This window comes from Neomonachus schauinslandi, chromosome 6 (genome assembly GCF_002201575.2).
Source record: "Neomonachus schauinslandi chromosome 6, ASM220157v2, whole genome shotgun sequence".
Taxonomy (NCBI): domain Eukaryota; kingdom Metazoa; phylum Chordata; class Mammalia; order Carnivora; family Phocidae; genus Neomonachus; species Neomonachus schauinslandi.
Genome location: NC_058408.1, coordinates 147,423,244 through 147,449,950, shown reverse-complemented (window position 1 = coordinate 147,449,950; position 26,707 = coordinate 147,423,244). Strand labels below are relative to the sequence as shown.

Here is a 26,707-nt window from a genome sequence, read left to right as displayed (position 1 = left end):
GTTGGTTAAGCGACTGCCTTCGGCTCAGGTCATGATCCTGGAGTCCCAGGATCGAGTCCCGCCATCGGGCTCCCTGCTCGGCAGGGAGTCTGCTTCTCCCTCTGTCCCTCCCCCCTCTCATGAGCTTGCTCTCTCTCATTCTCTCTCTCTCAAATAAATAAATAAAATCTTTAAAAAAAAAAAAAATCTTTTTTAAAAAAAAGAACGCTAGCAGAGGGCTCACCAGGCCCCAACAAATAGCCTTGGAGCCCCCGTTTTCCCACCTGGTACAGAGGATGTTTGGGGCTCGGCTTCACTTGGACGTCCTGCTTTGGGGATCCAGGCTCTGGGTTCGGCAGTGGTTTCGTTGCCACTCAGAGGCTGGGAGGGACTGATCCCTCGTGAGTCCCAGCTCAGGATGGAGCTGCCCCGAGGAAACCTGCACCCTGGCCCATTCGGAGGCCAGGACAAAAGCCTTTCCTCGGCTCCTTGTTCAAAGAGGTGATTGTCCCGAGCTGGGTAGCTGTGGCGTGGGAGTGCCATCCCAGGGCAGAGGCCACTGTGCAGGGGCCGTGTGGGCACCACAGGGACACCCTCCCCACCTCCACGTCCAGTGCTAGTGGGAGCCTGGACGCAGCTCCAGGTGGGGATTTCTCTCTGCTTCTTACACAAGCGTGTCGCTGCGTGATGAGCCCTGGCGGTCACATGGGGGCTTCACGTGTCTGGGGCCCCCACACCCCGGTGGCCATGGCAGGGCTGCCAGTGGACGAGCCCTTCGGGAGACCACACAGCTGAGTGCAGCCTGGGCAGACGGGTCCTGCTTTTGTTGGCTGGAGCCTCTACCTGATGCCTTGTGGTCACACGAAGGCCAGTGGGCCAGGCGGCCACCAGCGGCAAGGACAAGTAGATTCTGTACAGGAAGAAGGAAGCAAAACAGACTGAGCCTGGCCTCGGTGTGGCGGCCCCTGTCAGAGTTCGTCCTGACCTCTGAAAGCATAAGATGCATGGAAAGCTCTCTCGCTTTGACTTTTAGTCTAGGATACTACGCATCAGATCGGTCGAGAAAATGGCACCATCTCGGTGCCACGGTCTCTCTGGAGACACCAAGACTTGCCAGCATATGGATTTTGCCAGGCTCCTGAAGGCAGCCTGGTGCGTGCACCTCGTGTGGCCATGTGGCCCAGGGCATGCGCCCCCGCTCTGTCCTGTGGGTTGGGGACGTCCCTGCCGCCCCCTTGAGCCTCCCGTAAGCAGCCGTGCTGGTCCGCATGGAGCAGCATGCAGAGAGGACTACCCCTGCTTTGTGCTCCCTTCACCCCCCCTCCCCAAGTTGTGGGGACAAGTGTCCTTTGTCTCTGTTGGGCAGCACCAGGACCCAGCACCGCTCTGACTGGTCCTGGTACCTGAGGAGCGCAGCTCGCTCTGCGGTCCTTAGAGAGATTCTCTTCGCTCTCCCAAGTCCCCAGCGAGCTGCTGGCCTTCACACACGCCTCCCCACCACCGGGCCAGGTCAAGAGGGGTCCTGAGCTGAGCCCAGGGTGCCTGTTTCTCCCAGGACGCTCCCATGGGGTACGGGAGCCATGACCTGTCCCTCTGGTTTCATTTTGTACCCCCTCGTGTTTGGAAGGTGCTGGAGTGGGAGGGGAGCCCCCTTGTAGGCCCGGCTCATACTGGCAGCAGGTGCCCGAGGCTGGTGTGTCTTAAACAGTTTCCTTGGCCCGAGTTCCACATGGCGATGGAGTTAGCTCCATGGTGGTTCCTGTTCGCTACACTTGAGATTGCTCACTGAGACCCAGGTCCCCCTCAGACGTCCACCCAGACAGATGTTCCCCCTGGGTCTCCTTGGCTTGCCCCAGAATCTTCCCCCGTGACTCCAAAAGAGCCTGTGGTCTTTGAGCCCAGGGGAGCCCAGGCGGCTTCGTGGGTTCGTGGTCCGCCCAGGGAGTAGGGAGGGAGCTCTGGGGTCCCCCAGACCTGATGGATGTGGGTAAGGGGGAGCACTGCCCCCCAGTGTGGGACAGGCCACTGTGCCCGCCCACCAAATCACCCTCCCATCCTCACAGGTATCCGCCCCCAGATCATGAACGGCCCCCTGCACCCCCGCCCCCTGGTGGCGCTGCTCGATGGCAGAGACTGCACCGTGGAGATGCCAATCCTGAAGGACCTGGCCACTGTGGCCTTCTGTGACGCACAGTCCACTCAGGAGATCCACGAGAAGGTGGGCCCCACCCCCCACCCCGAGGCCGGGGTCACCCAGGTCAGGTGGCTGCCATTCAGCAAGGGGTCCCTCAGGTCTCCCCGGGCTGGGCCCTCTCACCCCCCGCCCCACCCTCCCTGTCTGCGCCCCCCCGTCACCCAGAATCACAGGCAGACCCCGAAGCACAACCACGGGCCACTCGCCTGGGGGAGCAGTCACGCCCACCCCGCGTCCTCTGCGGCGGGTGCAGGGGTGATGGGGCTGGGGCGAGGGCTCCAGCTTGCTCTGCTCACCCCATCACAGGTTCTAAATGAAGCCGTTGGCGCCATGATGTACCACACCATCACCCTCACCAGGGAGGACCTGGAGAAGTTCAAGGCCCTGAGAGTGATCGTGCGGATAGGCAGCGGCTACGACAACGTTGACATCAAGGCTGCTGGCGAGCTCGGTGAGTGCGCGGGGCCGCGCGGCGGCTGTGTGGGGAGCCGAGGTGGGCACAGCTCCAAATACCCAGGCAGGAGTGAGCCTGCTGGGCCCTGAGCCCCCGCCCCGGTCCCTGTGCTGGCTGGACCGGGCTGTCTCACTTGGGAAGGACCTGAATGAAGCCCACGAGCCAGGGGCCCGTCCCTGCAGAGGGGACCCTGTGAGTGGCCACAGGTCAGTGTTAGCCAGTCAGGACCCACCACCCAGAAATGCCAATGCTGGGTGCACAGCTCGGGGCTCGGGAAGTGGGGGCGTCGGGCATCTCTAGGTCTCCTCCAGTCCCGGCATGGAGACCTCCTCCCAAGGGCTGCTGTCCACCCAGAAACCTGCCGAGGTCAGCGCCAACAGGGTGGACCGAAGCCCAGCACCTCCTGCCCAGCCCTTGTCAGAGGGGCAGGGGTTCCAGAGAAAAGCAGGGGCAGCAGATGGACACCCACAGGCAGTTGCCCAGCGGTAGGGCCATGGCACTGTGCCCACCCCCCGCCCCAGCACCTGCTGTGGACTCCATGTGCGAGGAGTGTCCACAGAGCATTGTTGGCAAGCAACCCTGGGCTGGCCTGCTCGCTCCGTGAGGGCCCAAGGTCCTTCAAAATGAGCTCCTGTGCTCACTGTCCTTGATCTGTGTGTGCGATGTGCCAGGTCGGCTCCCGGGTGCGTGGGCCCGTGCCCCACCTGAGTACTGGGGTGCCCCAGGGCTGCTAGCGGGTATCTAGGAACTCAGACCTCTACAGTCCCCCAACCTTTGGCTGTGCTGAGGCCCTGGTGGGCTCTGTGGGCCAGTGGTCCATCTCCCTCCCTGCCCCAAGTCAGCCTCCCCGCCCCCACGGAGGACCCGGTGGGCCCTGGCGCTCCAGGGGCGGGCTGAGCCGGCGTCCTACCTAAGCGTGCACGCCGTGGCCTCAGGCACTTCTGGCCTCCGCTTCCTCCTCCAAGGTCCTAGCCTGGGGTTTTGAGTAAAGGTCCATGGTTTCTTCAAGGGCTTAGTTCCCTCACTTGAATTGGGGGCAGGCGCTGGGTAGAGGGAGCCTGGCTGGTGCTGAGTCTGGTGCTTCTTCATGGTGGTCCAGGGCGCTCTGAGCGTGTGGATACGGCCGGTGGGGTCGCCCCACAGGTGAACCCCAAAGGAAGAGGCAAGAGATGGTCATTCCCCAACAAGATGCCTTCTTCCCCTCCCCCATCCTGGAAGTGAGGGGCTGGGTGGCAAGTGGCTTGGAAGATCGACCCTATGCAAGAGGAAAGGGGGCGGCATCAGAACCCAGACTCGTTACAGGGTCTGGAGGAAGTGATGGCTTCCTGTGTCTGCCCTGAGTGCTCGCTTCTGGCCTCGGGGTCCCCCTGAGCCCGTCTTGGTTGCAACAAAGAAACTTGGGTGGACAGGGGTCCTCATAAGCATGTTTAGCATTACCTCAAATTTTCCATCTTTCCTGGGCACCAACAAGAATATTTTTGTTTGAAAACAAATGTTCTTTATGCTCTTGGTAGAGCTGAAATCCCAAGTTCAAACAGCGATGGAGAATATAGTTTTAACACACTGAGAGGGGGGCGGGTGGGGGGGCGGTCCTCAAATGCTTCCCTGCACCCGCCTCCTCATCTCTGTGTGTCCGCCCCTTGCAGCCCAGGCTCTGGTGAGGTGTTCGTGTTGAGTTTCCTTGATGGGAACCAGGGAACTTCTTTCCAGGGAGAGATGGGAAGGTCTCCCAAGCAAAACTTGCCATCTCTCCATTTGCAGAAGCTCCCCACACAGCTGGCCTGGGCCAGGAGGGGAACCTCGTTTCCCTAAAACCAAAGGTGCCCCGCTCCCCCAGCTGCACGGCTGCCCTTGGCGAGGGGGCCCAGGCGGAGGAGATGCTGTTCCCAGGGGCCTGCCGTTTTGAACAATGGAAACGTCAGCTTCCATTCCAGTCAGTTTCCATTGATCCTGGTGCGTGTGGAATTTGGAGAAGGAAAATGGACCTCTGTCCTGTCTCCAGATTGCACTCCGCAGATGATTCTGTCCCCAGACTTCATGCAAATGAGAACAGTGGCTGTAGGTGCTGCTTGTCTCCGGGGCCTGCAGTGTGGCCTTCCTGGGAGGATGCTCCCTTCCCAGTGCTCACAGGAGCCTTTGCATAAAGATGGCGGGCCCGAGGCGATGCTTGGGGTGAGAGCAGGGCGAGCTCAGGAAACAACTGTGTCACCTGCCTGGAGGAGTTACAGGGATTCGGCCTCTGCAGTGTCTCCCCAAGGACCAGGGAGCCAGGGGGAAGTCGGGGGAGGTGAGAGGTTGCTGGGGGCCTCTCACCTTGTGAGCCTCTCTAGCAAGCTCCTTTATCTGGCTTCCAGTTCAGAAGGGGTGACAGCAAAGAGTGAAACCATTGACGGGAAGAGCAGCTCAGCCACAGGGCTCAGGCCTTGGGGTGAGGCGGCCGCGACTCTTGCCCTGCAGGTGCTAGAAGCTTCTCGTCATGGCCTTTAGAGAATCGCCCTGATGCAGACCATGACCTCAAGAATGGTTTCAAAAGAGTCCCACGGCAGGAGGGTCGTCAGGGCTTTGGGGTTTCAGAGGAAGGTGCCATTGTCCTTGGGGCAGGACGGTCCCCGGTGCTTCCAGCAGCCCCTCCTCCAGGTTTCAGTCTCGGGCCCCTTTCAGTCTCTGCAGCCGAGCAGCCAACATGTCAGAGTTCAGGGGTGCAGGCTGAGCAGTGTCCCTTTGCACACACACCCCCACCCCGGGGGTGGGCAGATGCGATGCTCTGTGTCACACGGACCCACGCGGGGACCCCCTCCTCCAGCGCATCCCCTCCAGTCTCGGCTCCCAGGGCACAGCTGGTCCCAAGCCCGGGGGGTTGGCTGGGTAGTGGCCGAGGGTCCACTGCCGGACCCTCCTGCTGGGCTCTGGCCAGAACACCTCCGGTTCCTCAGAGGATTGGAAACCATCACAAAACCCTGGCTTCTGGCGCAGCCCAAATTCTAGGCTGGCCTGTTTCACGTGGAGCGGGCTCCATTGTGGCTGTTTGCAGAACTAACTTCCAGTTCATGGAAGTTTCGGCAGCCTAGATCTGTTGGACACTTTGTCCCCCGGCAGGTGGCTGGGACCAGGTGGGACCAGGTGGGACGATGTGCTCATGGGGGCTTTCCCTCTGAGCTGTCTGTCCTCCTGAGGGGGGTCACGGAGACCCTGGACCTCAGGGCAGCCCTTGTGGGGTGGTCACACAGCTACTAGAAAGGGGGTGCTCAGCATGGGGGGTCCTGTGGTCCTGTGTTCCCTCCAGTGAGCCACATAGGCTCTGGTGCTCTTGTCCCCACTGCCGGGCTTGAGAAGGCAGAGAAAGGCAGGGCTGTCTTCTTGGAGGCCCTGCCCCTTGTGTTCCTTGGGTCCCAAACCTGGGATTAAAAGGTAGTTTTCTGAGCTCGTCTGACTGGTGCCTGGATACCTATGTCCGTCAGAAAGCTGCTTGCCTGACAGGCCCCGTGTTCTCTGCCACAGCCCAGCCGGGCCCCCTGTTGCTGCGCCCCTCCCACGTCTGGCAGACATTTGCGTTCTTCCCCCAAACACCCTCCTACCAAGGAAGGTCAGTGCCTAGCTCTGCCTGCTGGAGACGTGGGGTGTTTCTTCCAGCAGCCCCTTGGCCCCAGAGCCTGGGGGCCAGCCCTCACCAGCTGCCCCTAGCCCTAAATGCTCTTCCAGAAAGCAGGGCAGTCCCCCCTGTCCGCTTGGTGTTCTTTTTGCCCAAGTAGGATCGTGGGCAGGGCCCACTGAACGGGCATGGGGCTCAATTCAGGCATCAGCTCCGTCCTGGCCCCACCCGGGCCCGTGTTGAGGGGGAGGTGTTGGTTCCTAATTCTTCCATCTTGCCCTTTTTCAAAACGAGTGTTCACATGTTCATCACAAGAGACTTAAAATACCGTAAACAAGAAGCCAGTCTCCGTGCCCCCAGCCCAGCCCCAGGAGGAAGGTCCGGAGGGTTCGCTGTGAGGAGTCTGGTCTTCTGGACACGACCCTGGGGTTGGGGGGGGGTGGTGTCTCTGCATGCTGGTTTCCTGCTGTCCACGGCGGACGCGGGCAGGCTTCCAGCCTCTTGGCTGCTCACCCCTCCAGCTGCCCACTGCTTGCTTCCCGGAACACAGGGTCCAGAAGCAAAGGGTGGGCGGGATGTGGGGTGAGTGGGGGCCTGGGGGTGCGGTGAGCCTGGGATGGATGTGGGGGCTGGAGGCCCCTGAGCATCGGAGCCCGAGGGTCCATGTCTCCCAGGTGACGGGCAGGCCTCAGAGCCTGACCTGATGGGACCACACGCCGAGTCCGTGGCTGAAGCGCCAGCTCCGCCTCCCTGCCCCTCAGCTGGGCGCTCGGGGAGCCTCGGGGGTCCTCACCCGGGGGCCGGGCCCTGTCCTCCCCAGGCATCGCCGTGTGCAACATCCCGTCCGCGGCCGTGGAAGAGACGGCCGACTCCACCATCTGCCACATCCTCAATCTGTACCGGCGGAACACGTGGCTGTACCAGGCGCTGCGGGAGGGCACGCGGGTCCAGAGCGTCGAGCAGATCCGGGAGGTGGCCTCGGGAGCAGCCCGCATCCGCGGGGAGACGCTGGGCCTCATCGGCTTCGGTAGGTGCAGCTGCCCAGCCCGCCCCCCACCCACCGGTGCTGGCGCGGGGACCCCCCACCCCCACCCCCACCCCCACCCCGGCGAGGAAGAGCCTGGAATGGCCGGTGCCCTGGGAGCTGGCCTTCCCGGTCGACCGGGGGAGCCAGAGGCCGACAAGGCAACTGCCCCCTCTGGGAGTGGGTCTGCAGGGCTGGGTGGGGAGCAGGCAGCGCAGGGGACAGTCTCCACCGCTGGGCAAAGGAGGGGCTGTGTGCCCGCCGATTGCCCTGGGTGGGGGCTGCTGGAGGTGCCTTGTGGAGAAACCAGCAGGCTTGGGGCTCGAATGGGGGCTGGTGGCTGAGCCGAGATCTGGGCCATGATCAAGGCCCAGCCCCTGGAGACCCTCAAATGCCAGGCCAAGGTGGCAGCAGGGAGTCCCTGAAGGATTTTGAGCCGGAAGATGGCATGGCCAGGTCATCAGCTTAGAACGCGGCCCTATGAGCGTCCTAGGCGGGTTACCAAGGACACGGTGAGCTGTGACGGAAAGCAGCCTGATGACGTGGTCTTCAAAGCACACGGGCTCAGGGGGGCTTGCTTTACTGCTGAGTCTCAGCCCCGCCACTCGGCCATTCCATGACCTTGAGGAAATTCGCTGACCTCTCTGCTTGGGTGTCCCACTCTGTAGCTCGGGAAGGGCGTGATAACACATGGCTGCCTCTTAGGGCTCAGAGAAGGCACGAGAAGCAGGTGGGGTGGGTAGCAGGTGCTGGCCCTGGCTTCCAGAGGGCTCCCCAAGCTGTCACTCGGCCCTTAGCTCAGAGCTGTTTCCAGAAAGCCAAGGGTCAGGACGCCTGGGATGGCCTCTGGGTGCCAGCCTGAACAAGGTAGAGGGAGCTGGGTTTCTTCGGGGAGGGCGCATCTCACTCCCCAGGGTGATTCAAGAACGCAGGTGTTAGGGGTGATCACACTCTCGAAGGCATTCCTCTCAACGATTTACGAAGGAGTCCTCTTCACTTTTTCTTGAGTGGACGCTACGAGTGACCATAGGCAACGCGGGGCGTCGTGTGGGGGCCGCAGCGCCCTCTGCTGGTGCCCGGGGCCTCCCATGGCTCTGCGCAGTGGCCCTTGGAGATGCTGCTTAGAACATGGCACGTGTTCTTACCCCTGCAGCGGCTGAGCCCTCTGCCGTCCTTTGCAGTCCCGTGGTTTGAGCCCCGTTCACTTGAGACTAAGCCAGCACCGCCTCAGCCCCTGCTCCCCGTGCTCTCTGACGGTGAGGTCGCCTTGCTGCCTTTCAGGTCTGTCTATAGCCTTCCCAAGTGCAGACAGGACTCCGGACGGGAGGAGGCCTAGTCGGAGGCTGCCTGATGCCTCTCCCCGAAAGCGTTCGGTTGCCTGAGGCTTCGCTGAGAAGCAGCACCCGGAGTGGGGGGCGGCCCAGCCCTGAGCGTGGCCCCAGCCCGGGCTGGTGGTGGGATGGTGCTTGCGGACAGCCAGCCAGTGGCAACAATATATATATATATTTTATATTTTTCTGGCCAAGACAATTGGCTTCTGCAAGGCTCAGTTTTGATCAAGTCAGTAACAGCATTAAGTCACTAGGTCTTGTAGAAACTTAGGAAAACCTCATGGCTAACGGAGAAGCTAGTGAAAACATGAGGGTTAGGGGACTGATGAAAAGGAAAAACTGGAAAATCACGCTCAGGCCCCGGCAGCCACAGCCGGGAAGCCCCATCTCCAGGCAAAGTGCGTTCGGACGCGGAAGTGAGGGGGGGCGTTCTTGTGTGGGCTGAGAGCATGGGGGCGTGTGTCCCATGCTTCAGGGACGTCAGGGGTGTCGTAGGCCCCTGGCGCTCTTCTCCAGCTTGTCACCTTTGTTGTGCCTGTCTGTCCGCTGGGGTGCGTGGCTACAGTTTCCAGTTCGCTGCATCCAAGTGGTGACACTGAGGAGGGAGGACAGGAAGAATGAGCACGCACCCGTTGCCCTGCAGCGGGCCCTGCAGCCCGCAGGAGTGGGGGGCAGTCCACCTCCACGTTGCCCTCGTGTGGGCTTCCTGTTTGGGAAGGGACACCTTCCCTTGTCTCCTCCTCCTTCCCCGGCCCCGTTGAGCAGTGGTTCCGGACAAAGACGATTCTGCACACTTCCCAGAGGAGCCCATTCAAGCATCACGCAAACCACTTTGTTTTCAAGCTGAAAACAGCTCTGGGAAGCTGGGGGCGCTAGCCGTGGGGTTCCGTGGGCTTGTGCAAATGACAGCCACTTCGGAGACAGGGAGGCCGTCCGGTCCTGTTAGGTGGTGTGGGCCACTAACCTGCTAGAGAGAGGGGCCTGGGGCTCCCCCAGCAGGTCAGAACCAGTCTGCATCCCTGACCGGTACGTGGCTCCCCCTCCCCATCAAAGTGAGTCTCCCACTCTGCAGGGGGCCCTTCCAATCCCTGTGCCCCTTCCGTGAGCAAACCCTGTGCTAATTGGCAAGAGAATGTTCTCTGTTACTGCCCTCGCTGTCTCAAGAAAGGACACTCAGGTTAAGAAGCCTGCTGTGTACCCAGAAACCTCGGGGAGAGAGAAATGAGGATGGGAGACTGTGGTGCTGGCTGGAACTGGGGGAGGGGCACATGGCATTCACTAGAACATTCTCTGTAGCTGTCCATCCCAGGAGCTTTAGCGCGCGCGCACACACACACACACACACACACACACACACACACACCCCGCTGCAAACAAGCTCCCCGCTCCTCACCCAGGAAGCCAAGGAGCCGTGCTGGCTGAGAGCATCACCCAGCTTTGGGCACGCGGTTCCCCTGGCAGCGGGGACAGCTGGGGTCCACACAAGGCGCGGCATCCGGAGCGCTGGGCGGCAGCAGACGGGACTGCGGACTCGCTCACCTGGACGCTCTCTCTCTGCACAGGTCGCACGGGGCAGGCGGTTGCTGTTCGAGCCAAGGCCTTTGGATTCAGCGTCATATTTTATGACCCCTACTTGCAGGATGGGATAGAGCGGTCCCTGGGCGTGCAGAGGGTCTACACCCTGCAGGACTTACTGTATCAGAGCGACTGCGTCTCCTTGCACTGTAATCTCAACGAACATAACCACCACCTCATCAATGACTTTACTATAAAGCAGGTAACTGGACATAGATACCCTCAGCCCCTGGAGACTTCCAACCAAACAAAAGGGGGGTAGGGGACGGGAAGTGGTCCGTGGACACGCGCGTGGAAAGGGAAGACCACCCCCAGGACATCAGTGAGGGGCCAGGTGAGGCTCCAGCACGGGATGGGCCACATCGACCCGGGACAAATGGGGGCTGGCCCAGGACCCAGCAGGGACCTGTCTCAATCAGGTTTGGCCTCCCAAGAAGCAACAGGCAGGTGACAGGCCACAACTCCAGCCTGCCCGCCTTATGGCCCTCTCGGAGGCGGCGCAGAAACCCCCCCAGCTGCCCCTGGCACCCCCTGCGCCCCGCCCCTGCCCTGCCGCACACGCATTCAACAGCCGGACCAGCAGAACTCCTCGGTCCGGGCCGTGGCTGGCTTCTTGAAACCTCCGGGCAGGTGCCTTCCAGCGTGGTGGCATCTAACGGCTTGCTTTCCTCCCACAGATGAGGCAAGGAGCATTCCTAGTGAATGCGGCCCGCGGTGGGCTGGTGGATGAGAAAGCCTTAGCCCAAGCCCTCAAGGAAGGCAGGATACGAGGGGCAGCCCTCGACGTGCATGAATCGGAGCCTTTCAGGTGGGTCTGCTGGGCTGCTGACCCGATCATTAGCCGAGCTCCCGGCCTCACACCAGGAACTCACGGGCCCTGCTTCTAGCCCTGACCGCGCCCCACACTGTGACCGCGGGGCACGTCCCCGGAGAAGCGGCTCCTGGGGAGGAAACCAGAGACCTACAGCCTCTGCTCTAAGGGCTGTGCTGTACTTGGAGTGTAAAAGGGCCAGGGGGCCCACGAATGTCCGAAAGGAAGAAAAATGGTGTGTTGGTCTAGAGAGGAGCGGGCTTCATCTGTCCCCTGGACGCGGGTTCTGCTTAGAGGCGGGCCCTGCTGATCCTCCGAAGATCCTTCCTCCTGCGTCCCTCATACCTCCTGACACTCATTTAGAAGGTCTGATCAGTATGTTCTTGAATTCCCAGACTTTAGGAGATGTACTAGCCACTGTTCTCTACACAGGTAAACTGGTCAGTGTGCTGCATGGCCACCAGCTCTCTCTTGGAGTAGGTAGGGAGCGATACCCAATTCTTCTCATTTGTTGTGTTTTTGTACATTTATCTAGCTTTGCTCAGGGTCCCTTGAAAGATGCACCGAATCTCATCTGTACGCCCCACACAGCTTGGTATAGTGAGCAAGCCTCACTAGAGATGCGGGAGGCAGCCGCCACCGAGATCCGCCGGGCAATCACAGGTGAGCCCGCCCGCTGCGGCCCCGCCAGCCAGCGCCTGGCGGGGAAGGACGGCCGGGGCCCTGCGGCTCAGCTAACACGCCAGGGGGCTTACGGAGGCTTGCTACTCAGGCAGAGGAGGTTTTAGGGACCAAGTTGATTACGTTTGGAAGGAGCTGGACCCAGTTCATCCAAGCCCTGAACTCAATTTCAGAGGAAACGGATTCCTTTTCAATCAGCCAGCATAAGCTTGCGAAGTGTGGAGGGAGCCAGGGGAGAGGCTCCTTTCTGTTCCTGGTGGAGGGAGGGGGGACTGGAGTGAAGAGCGCAGGGCACAGGCCCCGCAACGCTGCACCTTTTCTGAAAATGGAAGGGCCGGCCCTCTCATTGCAGAGTAAGAGACTACACTCAGATTTCCACAGTTCAAACACGGTAGGGGGTTCCCCCAGCAGCAGCTACTGAGCGTGATCTGTAACTCACTGTGACCTTAAAAAAATACATCTGATTAGTTTTAATCCTCATATCCCAGGTCGCATCCCCGAAAGCTTAAGAAACTGTGTGAACAAGGAATTCTTCGTCACAACAGCTCCCTGGTCAGTAATAGATCAGCAAGCAATCCATCCGGAGCTCAACGGCGCCACATACAGGTGAGAAGCGGAATGGCACCGGCCTCGCTGGAGGGCTCCCCCGGGGAGAGGGGAGGAGAGATGGGGAAACCACCGGAGTCTCCCTGCACCAAGTCTGCTGTACTCGCAGATGTGCCGCTGCCCAATTTCTGTGGAGCAAACACAACTCTTGGGATACAGCCTAGAATTGGGGTTCCTATTTATAAGGAGCGGGAATTGGGAGTGCATTCCCCAAAGGGTCTGAACACTGCGAGGAATCCCCCTGCATTCCGAGCCGCTTCAGAAGCAGAAGGCTTCTGCGTGAGAAGGTACCGGGAAGATTTTCAGGGGGAAGGGCCTGCTGGTGAATTTGTTTGCTCCTTTGAAACTTCTGGCCCAGAGCCCACACAGACCCATTTCCCATGGTCTCTCCCCCACCATGGCTGGGCTCACAGGGAAATCAAAGTCCGGCTTTATAAAGGAGCTGCAGCCTTGAACTCCAGAAGGAAATCGCGGTCTGGCTTACTGTAACCCATGGTTGCCCCACCCCTGGCAGTATTCACTTACCGGCCAGATCATTGTCCCCTGGGGCCTAGCCTTTGCACTGTGCGATGCCTCCACCAGCGCTCGCAACCCTAATAACCGAAAATGGCTCTCGAGCTGTTGCCTAACCTCCCCCGTTGTGAAGCACAGCTCTGACCACCGGGCTGGGCGGGGGGGGGCGGGGGGCAGGTGGAACTGTAGTTGGTGTAGGAGGACCCACAGGTGAAGGCTCAGACTCTGAGGAAGTCATGCGGTTTTCTTCCCGGGTCTCGCGGCTTTATTTACATTTCGGTTTGCCGTCTTCTATTAATGTCCCACCCTTTTTTACCCTTTTAATAGTATTTCGGTATCATCACTTGAACCTGCCTCGGCCCCAGGTTCCTGTTGCTTATTGTTGGCAGCCTGTCCTTCCAAGGCCCCATCTTAATTCTTCCCTTTGACAGACCAAGCCTCCCTGGCCCCTTGGAATGGGGCTTATGCTCGAGGGGCTGTAGCTCACCAAGTCCTGGGGAGTCCTTCGTTTCTGACCGACCAGTGAGCACTTGTACAGGGTGCAGGGTGGGGAGCCATGGGTCAGGGGTTTGAGAATGTGGAGAATGAGTCTTTTAATTCTAAAGCACCTGCCTCCTAAGTCCGTCTTATCCGAGGCATGTTTCAATACCCGCGCTCGCATTTGCTAAGAACCGCATGTTCTGTGGGGGGCTTAGTGCCACGTGTCCTTTTGCGCACAGCAGCTCGTGTGCCCACGCGGTAAGGCCCGTCTTCGCCAGCTCACCTCTTCCCTTGCTGCCGCCGCGGTCTCGTCCCGCACCTCCGGCCCCGAGAGCACACAGCTAGCTCGCCTAGGGTCTGCTCTGTTGGGAAATCATTAAAAGCATCGATGTAACTAATGAATACTTTCTAAGGCAGCCGGACAACCTGGGGAGCCTTTTTTTTGTACAGAATGTTTCCCAAATGCAGTAGTGTCCATGGACGTAATACGGGCTGTTCCTATTGTGTGAAAGCTACACAGTCTGTGGCAGTGTTTTGATTGGACTACATAGATTTTGTTGTTTAGGAGTTAAATGTCAGAGTTTTAGATTTTTCATGTAGATTTCTCCTTGCCTTGGGGGGTAAAGTGACTAACCTATTTAAAAACAACAACCACCCCCCGAAGTAGGCAGAGCCAAGGGCTCGGCTCCTCCCTGCTCCCAACTTACTGGCCCTTTCTCTGTGTGCTCCTCAGATACCCGCCAGGCATCGTGGGGGTGGCTCCCGGCGGACTTCCTGCAGCCATGGAAGGGATCATCCCCGGAGGCATCCCGGTGACTCACAACCTCCCCACCGTGGCACACCCTTCCCAAGCTCCCTCTCCCAACCAGCCTACAAAACACGGGGACAATAGAGAGCACCCCAATGAGCAATAGCAGAGAATGACGAACAGTCATCATTCAGATAAACCTGGGACCAAGAGACAGTGAAAACTAGATGAACTAAGAGAAGGACTTTGACCGTCTTTTTAACCGATTCCGGACCCACGCATCATTGACGCTGCAGTGTTAGGAGAGCGGGAAGCCGAGGCGTGGCAAGGCTGGAGCTGGCGTCTGGTGACGGAAGCGCTAAAGACTAGGACGTGATTTATTAACGACCAACTTCTGTTATTGTGTGTTACGTTCTTCATCTGTGCATCCAATCACAAAGAATAAATAGATCCTTTTCCTTTATCAGCCCCTTGGGCACAGCAGGTCCTGAACACCTTGCTCTAGAATGTTGCATCAGGAGTTCCAAACGTCAAATAAAAAATACTAAGAGGAAATCCCCCTCCTATGACTCTAGTCCCTTCGGTCCATGGGGGCTGGTGACCTCTCTTGCTGGTAGGAAGATTAAATTACTACAGAGAAGGGGGAGAAAACTGTGTGCCCGTGTTAACCACCGCAAGCGTACAGAAGTCTCTCTCCCATCTGAACTGCGTACTGAGCGGGCGAGTTGGTTGTGAATTCAGTGATACCCTCTTGATGATGCAAAAAAAGGAAAAAAAGAAAAAAAAGAAAAAAGTATTAAGTTTCACAAGCTGTTTGTACTCAAATATATTTTCTCAGTTTCAGATCCTCAGCTATTTTATTGAGTGGAAAGTCTTGAGCTAAAAGAGTTCAAGAAAAATAATGTTGCATTTCCTTATGTCTCAGGAAACACTTTTTATGGTAACTTGTCAGATTGTCTATGAACAAACCCACTTTTTTAGACATTGATAAATCTTCTTTTCTTCACGTGATATTTTATACAAGAACACTTCAGGTGTGTTATTAGATGTGACTGATTTTAACAAATCCTATTAGATTTGTATCAACTAGTTACATGTTATATTCATAGTCTTTTGTGAATCATCGCCTTTTTGTTTAAAAGATGGCCTATTTTGAGCCTTTGTATAGGTACATTCCTGTTTTTGTGACAAAAAAAAAAAAAAAAAATCCTTTAAAACTGTCCCAAACAGAAAAATAATGGCTATCGGAAGTGTTTTGTTTTAGTGTGAGTTACCGCTACTGTGTCTGTTTATTGTAAAGGTGGACATTTAGCGTTCAGTGCAGTTTTCAATAAAAAGTAATAAAAATTTGTTAAGTTCTGAAATTCAAGTACATCTCACCCAGGTAAATGTTCTCTACTTGAGATGTTTTAAAGGCAAACTACATTCTCAATTAGCCAGTTTTCAACTCGTGTTCCTCCCGGGTTCGAAGATGAACACTTTTCCATCTGCCCATATGCAGGTGATTACCTATGACAGCTTAACCCAGAAATCAGAAAACCACCCATTAAGTCCATCGTTATCAAATCATGACATCCTCAAGATGAAATCGTGGGTTGGAACTAAGTCGATTCAAGAAACAAAATTGGTCAAGTTAGAGAGTTTTGATTTTAATTTACCCAAAAGCAGAATTACCTGGCTCAAGCATTAATGCAGGAAGGAAAGTGAATCTCAAAATTCTTTTAAATGATATTTACAAAGAAATGTTGCAAAATAATTAACATCAGCCATTTCCATATGCTAAGAACTTTTAAGTTGTTGATTTAAAGGATTTTCCTTCTTGAATAGCATTAAACCCTTTTGTTCTAGTGGTAGCCACACTATCAACCCATCCATCAGGTCCAATTCCAGGTACCCAACTCCCTGTCACTCCGTTCTCCTCCCCTTCCCATGAAGAAGATGGGGGGAGGGGCGATGATGGCGCCTTCGAACATCAACCTCCTCCCTCATCTGAAGGTGGTGGCCCCATCCCAACCCTCCCAGAAAAATTACATTAAAACAACCTCCTATGGAAGAGATGGAGCACATGGTTACTGACTGACCCATCACTCCAGGAAACGGAATGAGAGCTGAACGTCCTCGTTACGTAACCAGGATGTTGTCAATGAGGGCATGACCACACATGCGCAAAAAGGAGATTCCCCAACTGCCTAAAGCAAGCAGTGTTCCCGTAACACAGATGGAGTCTGGGACACGGTGAGCCTAGAGTCAAAAACAAAAAGGCCAGTTCAAATCCATGGTGCACCTAGGTTTTGTTTAATTAGAACAGAAAACACCACACTGTATTCTCCCTAAAAAAGAACCATAAAGTTAAGTCCATACAGGTAAGGTAATTACTGTCCAGAGTCAACCAAGACCTCATCTTTGAGAAAGGACTGCGTACTCCATCTCGGGACAACAATTATGGCTGTTTAATAGTTCAAGAGCTTAACATAGCATTGATTCAACAACATTTTGGCCATTAGTGGCCAATCTGCTATGAAAACCATTTAAAGCCCCATCCCTGTCTGGAGCCTAGGAAATGCAATGCTCTACCTTTCCCACAGGGAAGAATGCTGTACCCGTTAAACTAGGTGTGGTCAGGATCACTGATCATAAATAAATAAATAAAGAGGCACCTCAGGGGAAGCAACACTCAGCAGACCACCACACACAGGCTAAGTACTGAGCCTATGATTTCTGGACAGCATTGACTGCAGTGTAGACCATAGTGACTAGACACTTCTCTCAAACGTTTCTCTTTGGCTTCTTCAATTGAGAGGGTAGTTTTGCTTAAGAGCAACTAGAATAGGATCTGTGCCCACTAAAGAATTCTTCCTATGTATGGAGAAAAGTTTATAGAGATGCTATGCTAAGTAGAACGACAGCCTTCTAAAAACTTACCAAAATGAAAGCCAACCAGAGAGTCAATTTGTAGGGAAACCTAGCCACTTAGAACAGTAACATTTACCATTATTACACCAAAACTCATTTATATGAAATCAAATTGCAAAAGTTTCCTGCAAGTTTTAGCATACAGCACAAGTGATCCTCTCATCCTGGGAATCTGCACTGTTCCGAGAGGGGAGAAGTAACTAAAGACATAACATCTCATGGGTGTTTTTCTATTTTTAGTATTCCAGCATCAAATTAGAGGTTGTGCACATTTCAAACACCATCTAAACAGAACTTAGAAGAAAACAAGAAGCAAATATTTAAAGGTTTTTCACAGCCTTTTCATCAAAGGGAAGGAACAGTGTATGTGTGTATGGGGCTGCTTTCCAAATTCCTTGCCACATCAATAGTCTACAAAGTGCTTATCAGGACACTAAGTCTTTCATGTGTTCCTGAGATAGGTCTGAAATTTTTACCCAGTATTGAACATATACCTGAAGTGGTCAAATAATACTTTTTATAAAAAGATTTCTATCTAAGATTATAAGTTTTAACTTTTAAATAAGAATGGCCACAATTAACCAACATGCAAAAATTCTCAGACTACTCTGAGAAATTCATTATACAATGCATTTCCACCTTACTGCATTTTCAAATCTTTATTCTATACTTAACTGATTCCCAATGAGCCCAAGCAAAGGCATGCCTTTCTAACACGATTTGCTTAAAGCAGAGTTGATGATACAAGGAAGAATCCAAAGACCCTCTGCATGGCAATTTGGGAGTATAACATTGTCAATTGAATCAAGTGCGCAAATTTCACACAATTCATTTAGTTACAAGTGGGCCTGTTCCCCAGGCTCTTCCCTAACTTACATCCCGGGAATGACGACTCACAGAGAGACTGCCGCCCGGACTCTGGGAAAAGAACCCTCATGTTAAGGGTGCTCTTCCAAACAAATAAATACCTAAATACTGAAAAGGGGCATATCAGAAGCTTAAAAAAGACGAAATAATAGAAACCAAAACCCTTTCCAAAACAAGGGAATGACGTATGTATGAAGTTCACTCAAACAATTCTTACTTTCCTTGCAGTTTGTTCCTTAAAGATTTGATTTCGTTTTATTGGGCATGACAGGAACTAAATTATTAATAAAATAAAAGCTTGTTTTTATTTTTATGTTTTGCTGTGGATAATTTGTACAAAAAGTTTCCAAATCTCTAATGAGCTCTAATGAGACTCAACGTAAAGTGGGCCTTTTAAGATGGAAGTAGAATGCCAGGTTCTACTTCAAAAAGAGTATCTCAAAGGAACAAAGAGTCATCTGCCATGTGCTTTTGGAGGTGCCCGTGCTGGAAAAAACTTCTCAATAATATGAAGATGCTGGTACAACTTGTCCTATTACACAACTTCTTACACAACCACATGCGTTACATTTATAGACAGATTTACAATTTGAAAGGAAAAAAGTTCTGTCTTAATAAAATTAGTTTTTTTTTCTTTTTTTACAAACTGTAGTCCAAACAAAGTTCTCTGTCTCCTCACACAGCAGATACGTCATCTCCATTGGGTGTGGATTAGAAAAGCCCTTCCGGGCAGATCCTGGCAGATCTGGTTCCTTCCATGCCTTGCGCTCTGCTTGGAGCGTGCACCACACTAGCTTGGGGGTCGCCACAGAGCTGATACCCTGGTCTTCTGCTCTCTGATTTTTTTTCATTCATCTTCATCATCTTCATCTTCCTCTCCATCTGACAGGGACGTACAAGGCCGGATCTGTCGGTAGCGGTCAAGCCATTTCTCTACCATCTGCGTGACCAGGGGGTGGTTCCGCCGCCGAGAACTTTTCTGCATGGCCACCAGCACACCCCCTTCGGTCACACAGCAGTCCAGCCACTCCCTGAGCAGTTTCTCTTGCTGTTCCTCATTACCTAGCTTTTAGAGGAAGGTGAAGAAAAGGGGAAATAATACCACAGATCAGAGACCTGCTAGGAAAAGTCTAAAGAAAACATAGCTGACAGGATTACTAACGAAAAGGTCAAAGCAACAAACTTTTCACGTGGTTTCAGTCTCTCATCAATTTTATGATAAAACCCGGTTTCCTATACTTAAACATAAAAACATCAATGGGAAAATTCACAGGAAAATCTCACAGGGGGAAAAACCACCTACTAATGAGTTAATTTGTTTGAAAGAACAGGAAAAACCAAATGTTACCTAATACACTGATCTTGGCAAAGAAAAGACTAGAAAAACAAAGTCTCAGCTTCAAACACATGACAAGGTAAGTTTATTCAGTAAAGTCTTTACAGAATGAAGTTATAAAAATTATGTTCTACTAATGTCCTGATTATAAAAGTTTTAGAACTACTAGTACATTAAATAAAAGAGCAATAGTTTTGTAAGAATATGGGTTTTCTGAGCGTGTTCTTTCTACACAGCCTCACCACCCACCCCTGCCCGGTCTACACCTCCCTCGCCCCTGCATCTGCAGTGGTCTCCTAGCTGGCGCTCCGGCCCCCACCACTGCTCCGGGCACCTAGTCTCTAGGCTCCACACCGAGCAGCCGGTGGTCCTCTACCGGACAAACGGGCCATGGGCTTCCCCGTTTGCCCAGAGTCAAAGCCAAGGCTTTAAAAAGCTGTTGGTGAGCCCCTTGGCATCCCTGAGCCCCTCAACCCCCTTTCCCCACAAACCACACCGGGGCCCTGAGGTACCCTCTCCCTACAGCTCTCTTCCCCCATATTCTGCAAGACTCCCTTCTCTTGAGGGGCTCGTTTCAGGCGTCATCACCTCAGACGCCTCCCGTTACGGCCCAATTGCAATCATCATGAGCCCCGTGCCCCCCATCTTTCTAGTTTTTCTCCTCGGCAGCACCCCCCCCGCCTCAGTTCCTGTCACGGCAGCATCTGCACCACACGACCACAGAGCAGCTCAGGAAGGTACGTGTCACAGGCTGGCAGAGCCGAGGGCCAGGGCTGGCGGTGCGGAGAAGGCCGCGCGGGGCGAGGCATCCCGGGCCGGGTTGGGGCGGCATGACCATTTCCAGTGGTTCACCGGAGCGCCGCACCTCTTACCCCTCTTACCTCCTGAGCAGAAAGAAAGTGCACGTGGAGCAACTTCCTCTCGCTGTCGACCAGGGGCAGGAAGGTGATGGTGACGTCGTCGTCGGTGTGGAGGTTAGCCCCAGCACCCCGGTTGCCGTAGCCGTCGTTCTCCATGGCAACCAAAGCAGAAAAGTGGCCCCTTGTATAGCCCAGAGCGATGGGACTTTTCCAACAAAAACTCTGTTCCCACAACAAAGGCAAATAAACACCTGGAGGGAGGAAAGAAAATCCCCGTGGGGTTACCCGATATGGCTGCAAGCTGCCTGGTGAGGAACAAGAGACTTCTAAAATACTCTTGAATAATGGCTTACCTTGAAACCGAGTATATCCTAAAGTTTCTCCCCGGAAACTCTTATAATATTTTACTCCATAAACTATAATTGGTCGTCTAAGAATATGTGCAAGTACAAAAATGTGTGTCTGTTCCAAACTTGCTCCAGGCTGTACGGAATAAAATAAAGAAAGCAATTTCTCTTTAAAACATTTACTGCCGCCCTGGAAAACTACTGTGCAAAACACAATGCTGCTCCCCTTCAGTACACTAAACCAAATCCTTTTTTTTTTTTTTTACTATTAATATTGCCAAGCTAAAGAAGCGTAAAATTCTTCAAACAGCAAAATCCAATGAAATAATAAAAGAAATCTGCAAAGTCTATGCAGACAAGTATCATTCACTATCCGATCTCAAGAACCCAGCAGATTTGCTTAAATAGTGATCCCAGGAACGAGAGATTCAGATAGCAAGGGATGCTGGAGTCATTCCATGGCCTCCTTGTTAAGTCACCTGTGAGAGTACGACCCGACAACGAGGTCCTCCCCAAGTAAAAAGATGAACTGTTAGTTCATACAAAAGTAAATGGCAAGAATACGGAACAGGTCTACCACCCGTCTATAGGGATGCCGACACCCCATTTTCAGGAAGTACGTGTCACAGATGTAAAACAGCCACTGTGACATTCACAGGGTTCAAATAAATGATGGTGCTTTCTGCAAAGAAAATGGTTTGTTGTGTGTATATTTGAACGTTCAGCATACTGAATGTGCTTCACAGTATAAAACTAGTATGAAAGCTAGAGTCTAAGAGGCACCACTCTACGTGATTCATTTTTCTAAAAGTTCATTCCCAGGTTAATTTTAAAGAAATCCTTCCACCTGTCGGCCATGGCACCTTCCCCCTGGCACACATCACATGGAGAGAGAGCCTCGCACAGATCACCGCTTCACCCTCCGGGCCTGACAGCGGAGCGCCAGCACAAGAGTGCCCGCCACCAGCTCAGTGATCTCGGTTCAGTGCCCTCTCAGACACAGAACAGGAGCTAACCAGGAGGTAGATATAACAGGCATAAAGCCACCTTCCTAAGAGGACAATATAAATGAAGAGCAATATGAAAAAAGTATAGAAGCGCCTGGAATCATCACAGTACGACTTTCATTCTGATCATTTCTAGTCACTTAGTGTAAGAAACACGTTACTGCCTCTGTCCTGCAGCGTGGACTCACCTCTGGTCAAAGAGCTGACAGACAGCAGTCACGGCCAGAACCCAAGTCACCCAATGCCAAATCAAGCACTCTTTCGTGTATACCACAATGCCTCTAACATAGCTTACGCACGTAAATCCAGGATTTCGAGCATGTAGCCTACTTTTCTCACAGAAGCAACATGCCTCAAAGCATTCTTACCTGACTAGCAAGAGAGAGTATAAATGCCCAGTCTTCTTGCCACTGTTCTTCTCTCAAGGAAAAATGTAAACCAAAGCTCTGAGAATACCATGATTCCCAATCTTTCCAACGTGTATAAAACCTGAAAAAGCAAGACAGTAAAAAATAAGCCTTCTATAAATGTTCCATTTATTTAATGTAGTCTTTAAGCAATTCACGTAAAGAGATCAGCAATTTTATTAATTTTACCCACTTTGCACTATATCTTCAAATTAAAAATGCCTACCTTCTGCTAACAGACATCATTTAACACATTCTCACATAAAATTTCATTCACCACCCATCAAGTTTTCATCAAAACTTTAAACACTAGTGATGAGAACAATTTCAATTGTCTACTATTGGTTTACAAGTTCAAAAACCAAAAAAACACTCAAAATCATCTGAGATGCTGGATACAAAGACAATACATTTCTACATTACTGTATAGTATTCACTATTTGGTCATTGTATAAATAATTGACTAGAAATAGCCCATGTGTTCACAAGAGTAACAAAACCACTTCCAGTGGCCCTAATTCTCTTTAATTCTATGAAGGCTCAGAAAGATGAGGAAACTATCAAAGAGAAGCCTGAAGCTAGCAGAGGTTGGCTTATGAGGTTTAAGGAAAGAAGCTGTCTCCAGACATCAAAGTGCAAGGTGAATCGGCAAGTGATACAAAAGCTGTGACAAGTTTTCCAGAAGATCTAGCTAAGATCATGAATGCAGGAAGCTTTACCAAATTTACAACAAATTTTCAATGTAGATGAAACAGTCTTCTCTTGGAAGATGATGCCATCTGGGACTGTCCACAGCCAGAGAGGAGAAGTCACTGCCTGGCTTCAAAGGACAGGCTGACACTCTTGTGAAGGGGCTCATGCAGCTGGTGACTTTAAATTAAACCCAATACTCACTGACGATTCAGAAAATCCTAGGACCCTTAAAAATTGAGCTAAATATACTCTGCTCTATAAAAGAACCAGAAAGCCTGGATGACCACACATCCATTTTCAGTATAATTTACTAAATATTTTTAAACACCTGATGCCTACCCCTCAGGTAAAAAACTCCTTTCAAATTATGACTGCTCACCGACAACACACCTGATCACCCAAGAGCTCTGATGGAGATGGACAACCAGACTGTTTTCATGCCTGCTAACACAACATCCATTCTGCAGCCCATGATCAAGGAGTAATTTCAACCTTCAAGCCATTATTCAAAGTAAGCCTATAGCTGCCATATACAGTGATTCCTCAGATGGATCTGGGCAAAGGAAACTGAAAAACTTCTGGAAAGGATTCACCATTCTGGATGCAACTAAGAACATTCCTAATTCATGGAAAGAGGTCAAAATAACAACATTTACAGGCGTTTGGAAGAAGTTGATTCCAACCCTCGTGGATGACTTGGAGGGGTTCAAGACCTGAGTGGAGGAAGTCACTACAGCCATGCTGGGAACAAGAGAGCTAGGATGAGAAGCGGAGCATGGAGATGGGACTGAAGCGCTGCGAGCTCATACACAACTTGAACAGATGAGGACCTGCTTGGGATGGACGAGCAGAGTGGTTTTTTGCAATGGAATCTAATCCTGGTGAAGATGCTGTGAAGACTGCTGAGATGACAACAAAGGATTGAGACTATCGCATAATTTAGCTGATAAAGGCAGCAGCAGGGGTTGAGAGGACGGACTCCAATGTTGAAAGGAATTCTAACTGTGGGTAAAATGCCATCAAACAGCATCACATGCTACAGAGAAATCATTTGGGAAGAGTCAATCGATGCAGCAAACTTCGCTGTCATCTTAAGAAACAGCCACCATCACCCTGATCAGTCAGCAGCCATCAACTTTGAGACAAGACCCTCCACCAGCAAAAAGATTACAACTCGCTGAAAGCTCAGATGATGGTTAGGGTCTCTTAGCAATGACATATTTTTAAAATTAAGGTATGTGTAGTTTTTAAGACCTAATGCTATTGCACACTTGACTACAGACTGAACTTTTCTATGCACTAGGAAACCAAAGTTTCCTTTGGCTCACTTTATTACGATACTCACTTTACTGCAGTTGTCTGGACCTGAACCCACAGTATCTCCGAGGTATGCCTGTACATATTATACATCCAATCAGGTCACCAGAGAGGCCTGCCAGCCAGAGAGCTTTTTAATTTTTTTCAGGTGACCTCAAATTCTTCCTCTCCTGCATTATGCTTTTATCTATAATTTAGCTCTCAAAAAAGTGATTAAATTGCTTTCATTTTCAAATTCTAGAGAGTACTTTCACTGAATAATGTTTACTATGTACTTACTATGTGTCAGGCTACTGGAGGCACTACATCTTCCACAATGAAACACAACAAAATCTCTGTTCTCATGCAGTTTATATTCTAATGGACTTCACATAATCCCTAAATACTGACAACAAAATTCACAACTAGTAAGTGCTCAAAAATTACATAGAGGAACTAGGGTAGTAAAGTTTTCCAGAGTAAGGCCATTATCATTATTGTGTGAGCATTCAATTAGGTGTTAAGAGGGGGGAAAAACGCATTTTAATTAATTTAGCTTCTTTTACAGCCTCAATTTTTCTCATTTATGATAACTGAGATGTATATACAGAACCAAGAAACTACCATAGGTCAAGACCAGTCACATACTTGGGTGGATGCCGGGTAATATTTTTTACCCGGCATCCACCCAAGTATTGTATATATATATACAGGATTCCCCACTATCTGGAAGTTTGCTTTGTACCCCTTCACCTTTACGAAAGACCTATATTAGCGCCTGTTTTTGCTAGCCAAAAAGAAACCTGAAGAGGATTTTCACTTCTACAAGATGGTAACTGCATCTTTGCTTTATGCCAGTTCAGCTGACAAAAGGTTTCCCAGGAATGCTCTTTCAGATAGCAGGGAACCCTGTCTACAGAAAGGACATTTCTGAGATAAGTGGAAGATGTAATGTGGACCGTATATTGGATAACAAAGTCCTTGCTGATTTTCTTAGATTTGGTAATGAGGACTTGGCTGGGTAAGAGAATATCCTTGTTCTTCAAGATGCACACTGAGACACTGACGGGGGAAAAAGCATTATGATGACTTAAACCAACTGGCAAAGGGAGGTGCTTACATATGTAGAGATGAAGCATATGTGGGTAAAGGTCAACAACTGGACATCTAATGAAGAAAACACTAGAGTCTGTTGCACTGATATATTTTTTTAACTTTACTGTGGATTTCAAAATTTGCAAAATAAAATGTGGTCTGAAGACTATGTGCCTCAGGAAGAAAAAAAAATCTTGTAATACAATGCCAACATAATCTTTTAAATTTCAACAAAAATATGGAATGATAACACTTAAAAATATGAGCAAAGACCTTATCAATATTTAACTTCAAATGTTTCTATTTAATAAGCTCAGCAAAAAGGTCTAAAAGCCATCAAAATGTTCAAAGTGTCTAAATGTGCAAAACCAAAGCTTTCCCCCTAGCTTCCACAGAAAATGTAACGGCAAAAAGTATCCTAACACTATAAGGAAATGATTCAGCGAGAGCACGCCTGGTTTTACACACGGAAGGATGCCGGCTCACCAATGTGAACAGTCATGCAGGCTGTCATGCAGGGCTTTCCGAAGCACCGAGTCCTTGTCATAAATGCCCCAGGTAGCTTGTAGCACTGAATCAAGCAAGCAGTCTCCTGCAGTCCTGTTCCAAAGCGCATAAAGTCGACTGTCCAAACGTGTAGCCAATTCCAAAGACCAGTTTATAATTGGAGATTCTTCTTCTAACTCTACATAAGGAATTTAAGTAACATGTTCATTTCCATGCAATTTAGGACTATTCATTGGAGGAAAGAACCCATTCTCTAGATATTGGTAAGTTTATGTGTCATTTACTACTAAACACCTAAATAAATCTGATCAACTGAAATACAAACCTTCTGAGTAGTTGAAACATCTGTGGCTCTAGAATAATTTGCTCAACTTTTAAATTCTTTACTATTTGCGAAGAATGCTTAACATGGAAATATACCCATTCTAGAATAGGAAGTAGAAAATTAAGGCTTAAAAACTTTTATACCTTTATTCCATCACAGTTAAGAGCCGTGAATGAGCATTCTTATTTTTTTCCAGCTTTATCGAGATATAATTAACAGAATGAACATTTTTAACAGCACAATGTGACACTGCTCTTAAGGACTTTACATTTTCAATTAAAGTAAAAATAAAACACGTCAACCATACACTGAACTGCTCCAAGCCTTACAAAGCAAAGCGTTTATGGAAATTGAACTAAATCACACTCATTAATTCCACACTTACCTTTCTGAACATCTCTATCAAGCACCTCATCAAATAATTTTTCTTGGACTGTTGGAGGCAAGTCTTCAATATCTACAAAGCAAAAAACAGACTTAAAAGATTTTCTTATGTCTCATATCTTAATAAATTTGATACGAGCATCTAATAGTGATTTCCCCTAAAATAATTCCCTTGCCGAGGTGCTCTCTCACTCGCGCTCTAATAAATAAAATCTTAAAAAAAAAACACACAAAAAATAAAAACTCCCTTGCCAGTGAAGGCTAAGGCTGTCAACTGGTTTCTCATAGAAAAAAAATGCGTGTATAATGTGTGTGTGTATAAATGTAACATAAAAGATTTCCTTTCTATACTTCATTAGCAGAACTGTTATCTAAAAAATAGTAAGAATATCTGGGGCGCCTGGGTGGCTCAGTTGGTTAAGCGACTGCCTTCGGCTCAGGTCATGGTCCTGGAGTCCCGGGATCAAGTCCCACGTCGGGCTCCCTGCTCGGCGGGGAGTCTGCTTCTCCCTCTGACCCTCCTCCCTCTCATGCTCTCTGTCTCTCATTCTCTCTCTCTCAAATAAATGAATAAAATTTAAAAAAAAAATTTATTTTTTATTTTTATTTTTTAAGATTTAAGATTTAAGAGGAGGGTCAGGGGGAGAAGCAGACTCCCCGCCGAGCAGGGAGCCCGACGCGGGAC

General features: G+C 51.1%; 2 protein-coding genes across 6 annotated transcripts in view; one reads left to right on the top strand and one right to left on the bottom strand.

The window, feature by feature from the left end:
- The window catches only part of CTBP2 (C-terminal binding protein 2), a 158,011-nt gene extending 142,481 nt beyond the window's left edge, over nucleotides 1–15,530 (top strand). For all 4 annotated transcript variants that reach the window (XM_021703817.1, XM_021703816.1, XM_044916179.1 and 1 more), the window contains 8 exons: nucleotides 2,043–2,197; nucleotides 2,480–2,624; nucleotides 7,037–7,243; nucleotides 10,134–10,348; nucleotides 10,824–10,954; nucleotides 11,493–11,620; nucleotides 12,127–12,244; nucleotides 13,971–15,530. In XM_021703817.1, coding sequence (XP_021559492.1) covers nucleotides 2,043–2,197; nucleotides 2,480–2,624; nucleotides 7,037–7,243; nucleotides 10,134–10,348; nucleotides 10,824–10,954; nucleotides 11,493–11,620; nucleotides 12,127–12,244; nucleotides 13,971–14,151 — 1,280 coding nt within the window. In that variant the 3' untranslated portion in view covers nucleotides 14,152–15,530. The remainder of the gene's footprint in view (nucleotides 1–2,042; nucleotides 2,198–2,479; nucleotides 2,625–7,036; nucleotides 7,244–10,133; nucleotides 10,349–10,823; nucleotides 10,955–11,492; nucleotides 11,621–12,126; nucleotides 12,245–13,970) is intronic.
- Nucleotides 15,531–15,620: 90 nt separating this feature from the next.
- ZRANB1 (zinc finger RANBP2-type containing 1) overlaps nucleotides 15,621–26,707 on the bottom strand; it is a 62,278-nt gene continuing 51,191 nt past the window's right edge. Inside the window, exons 5-10 of one of the 2 annotated variants that reach the window (XM_021703787.2) lie at nucleotides 26,024–26,095; nucleotides 25,293–25,491; nucleotides 21,684–21,804; nucleotides 20,315–20,444; nucleotides 19,983–20,212; nucleotides 15,621–18,831 (exon numbers count right to left, since the gene is read on the bottom strand). In XM_021703787.2, coding sequence (XP_021559462.1) covers nucleotides 18,613–18,831; nucleotides 19,983–20,212; nucleotides 20,315–20,444; nucleotides 21,684–21,804; nucleotides 25,293–25,491; nucleotides 26,024–26,095 — 971 coding nt within the window. In that variant the 3' untranslated portion in view covers nucleotides 15,621–18,612. Of the gene's footprint in view, nucleotides 18,832–19,982; nucleotides 20,445–21,683; nucleotides 21,805–25,292; nucleotides 25,492–26,023; nucleotides 26,096–26,707 lie in introns of both variants that reach the window. The other variant, XM_044916178.1, reaches the window with a different exon arrangement.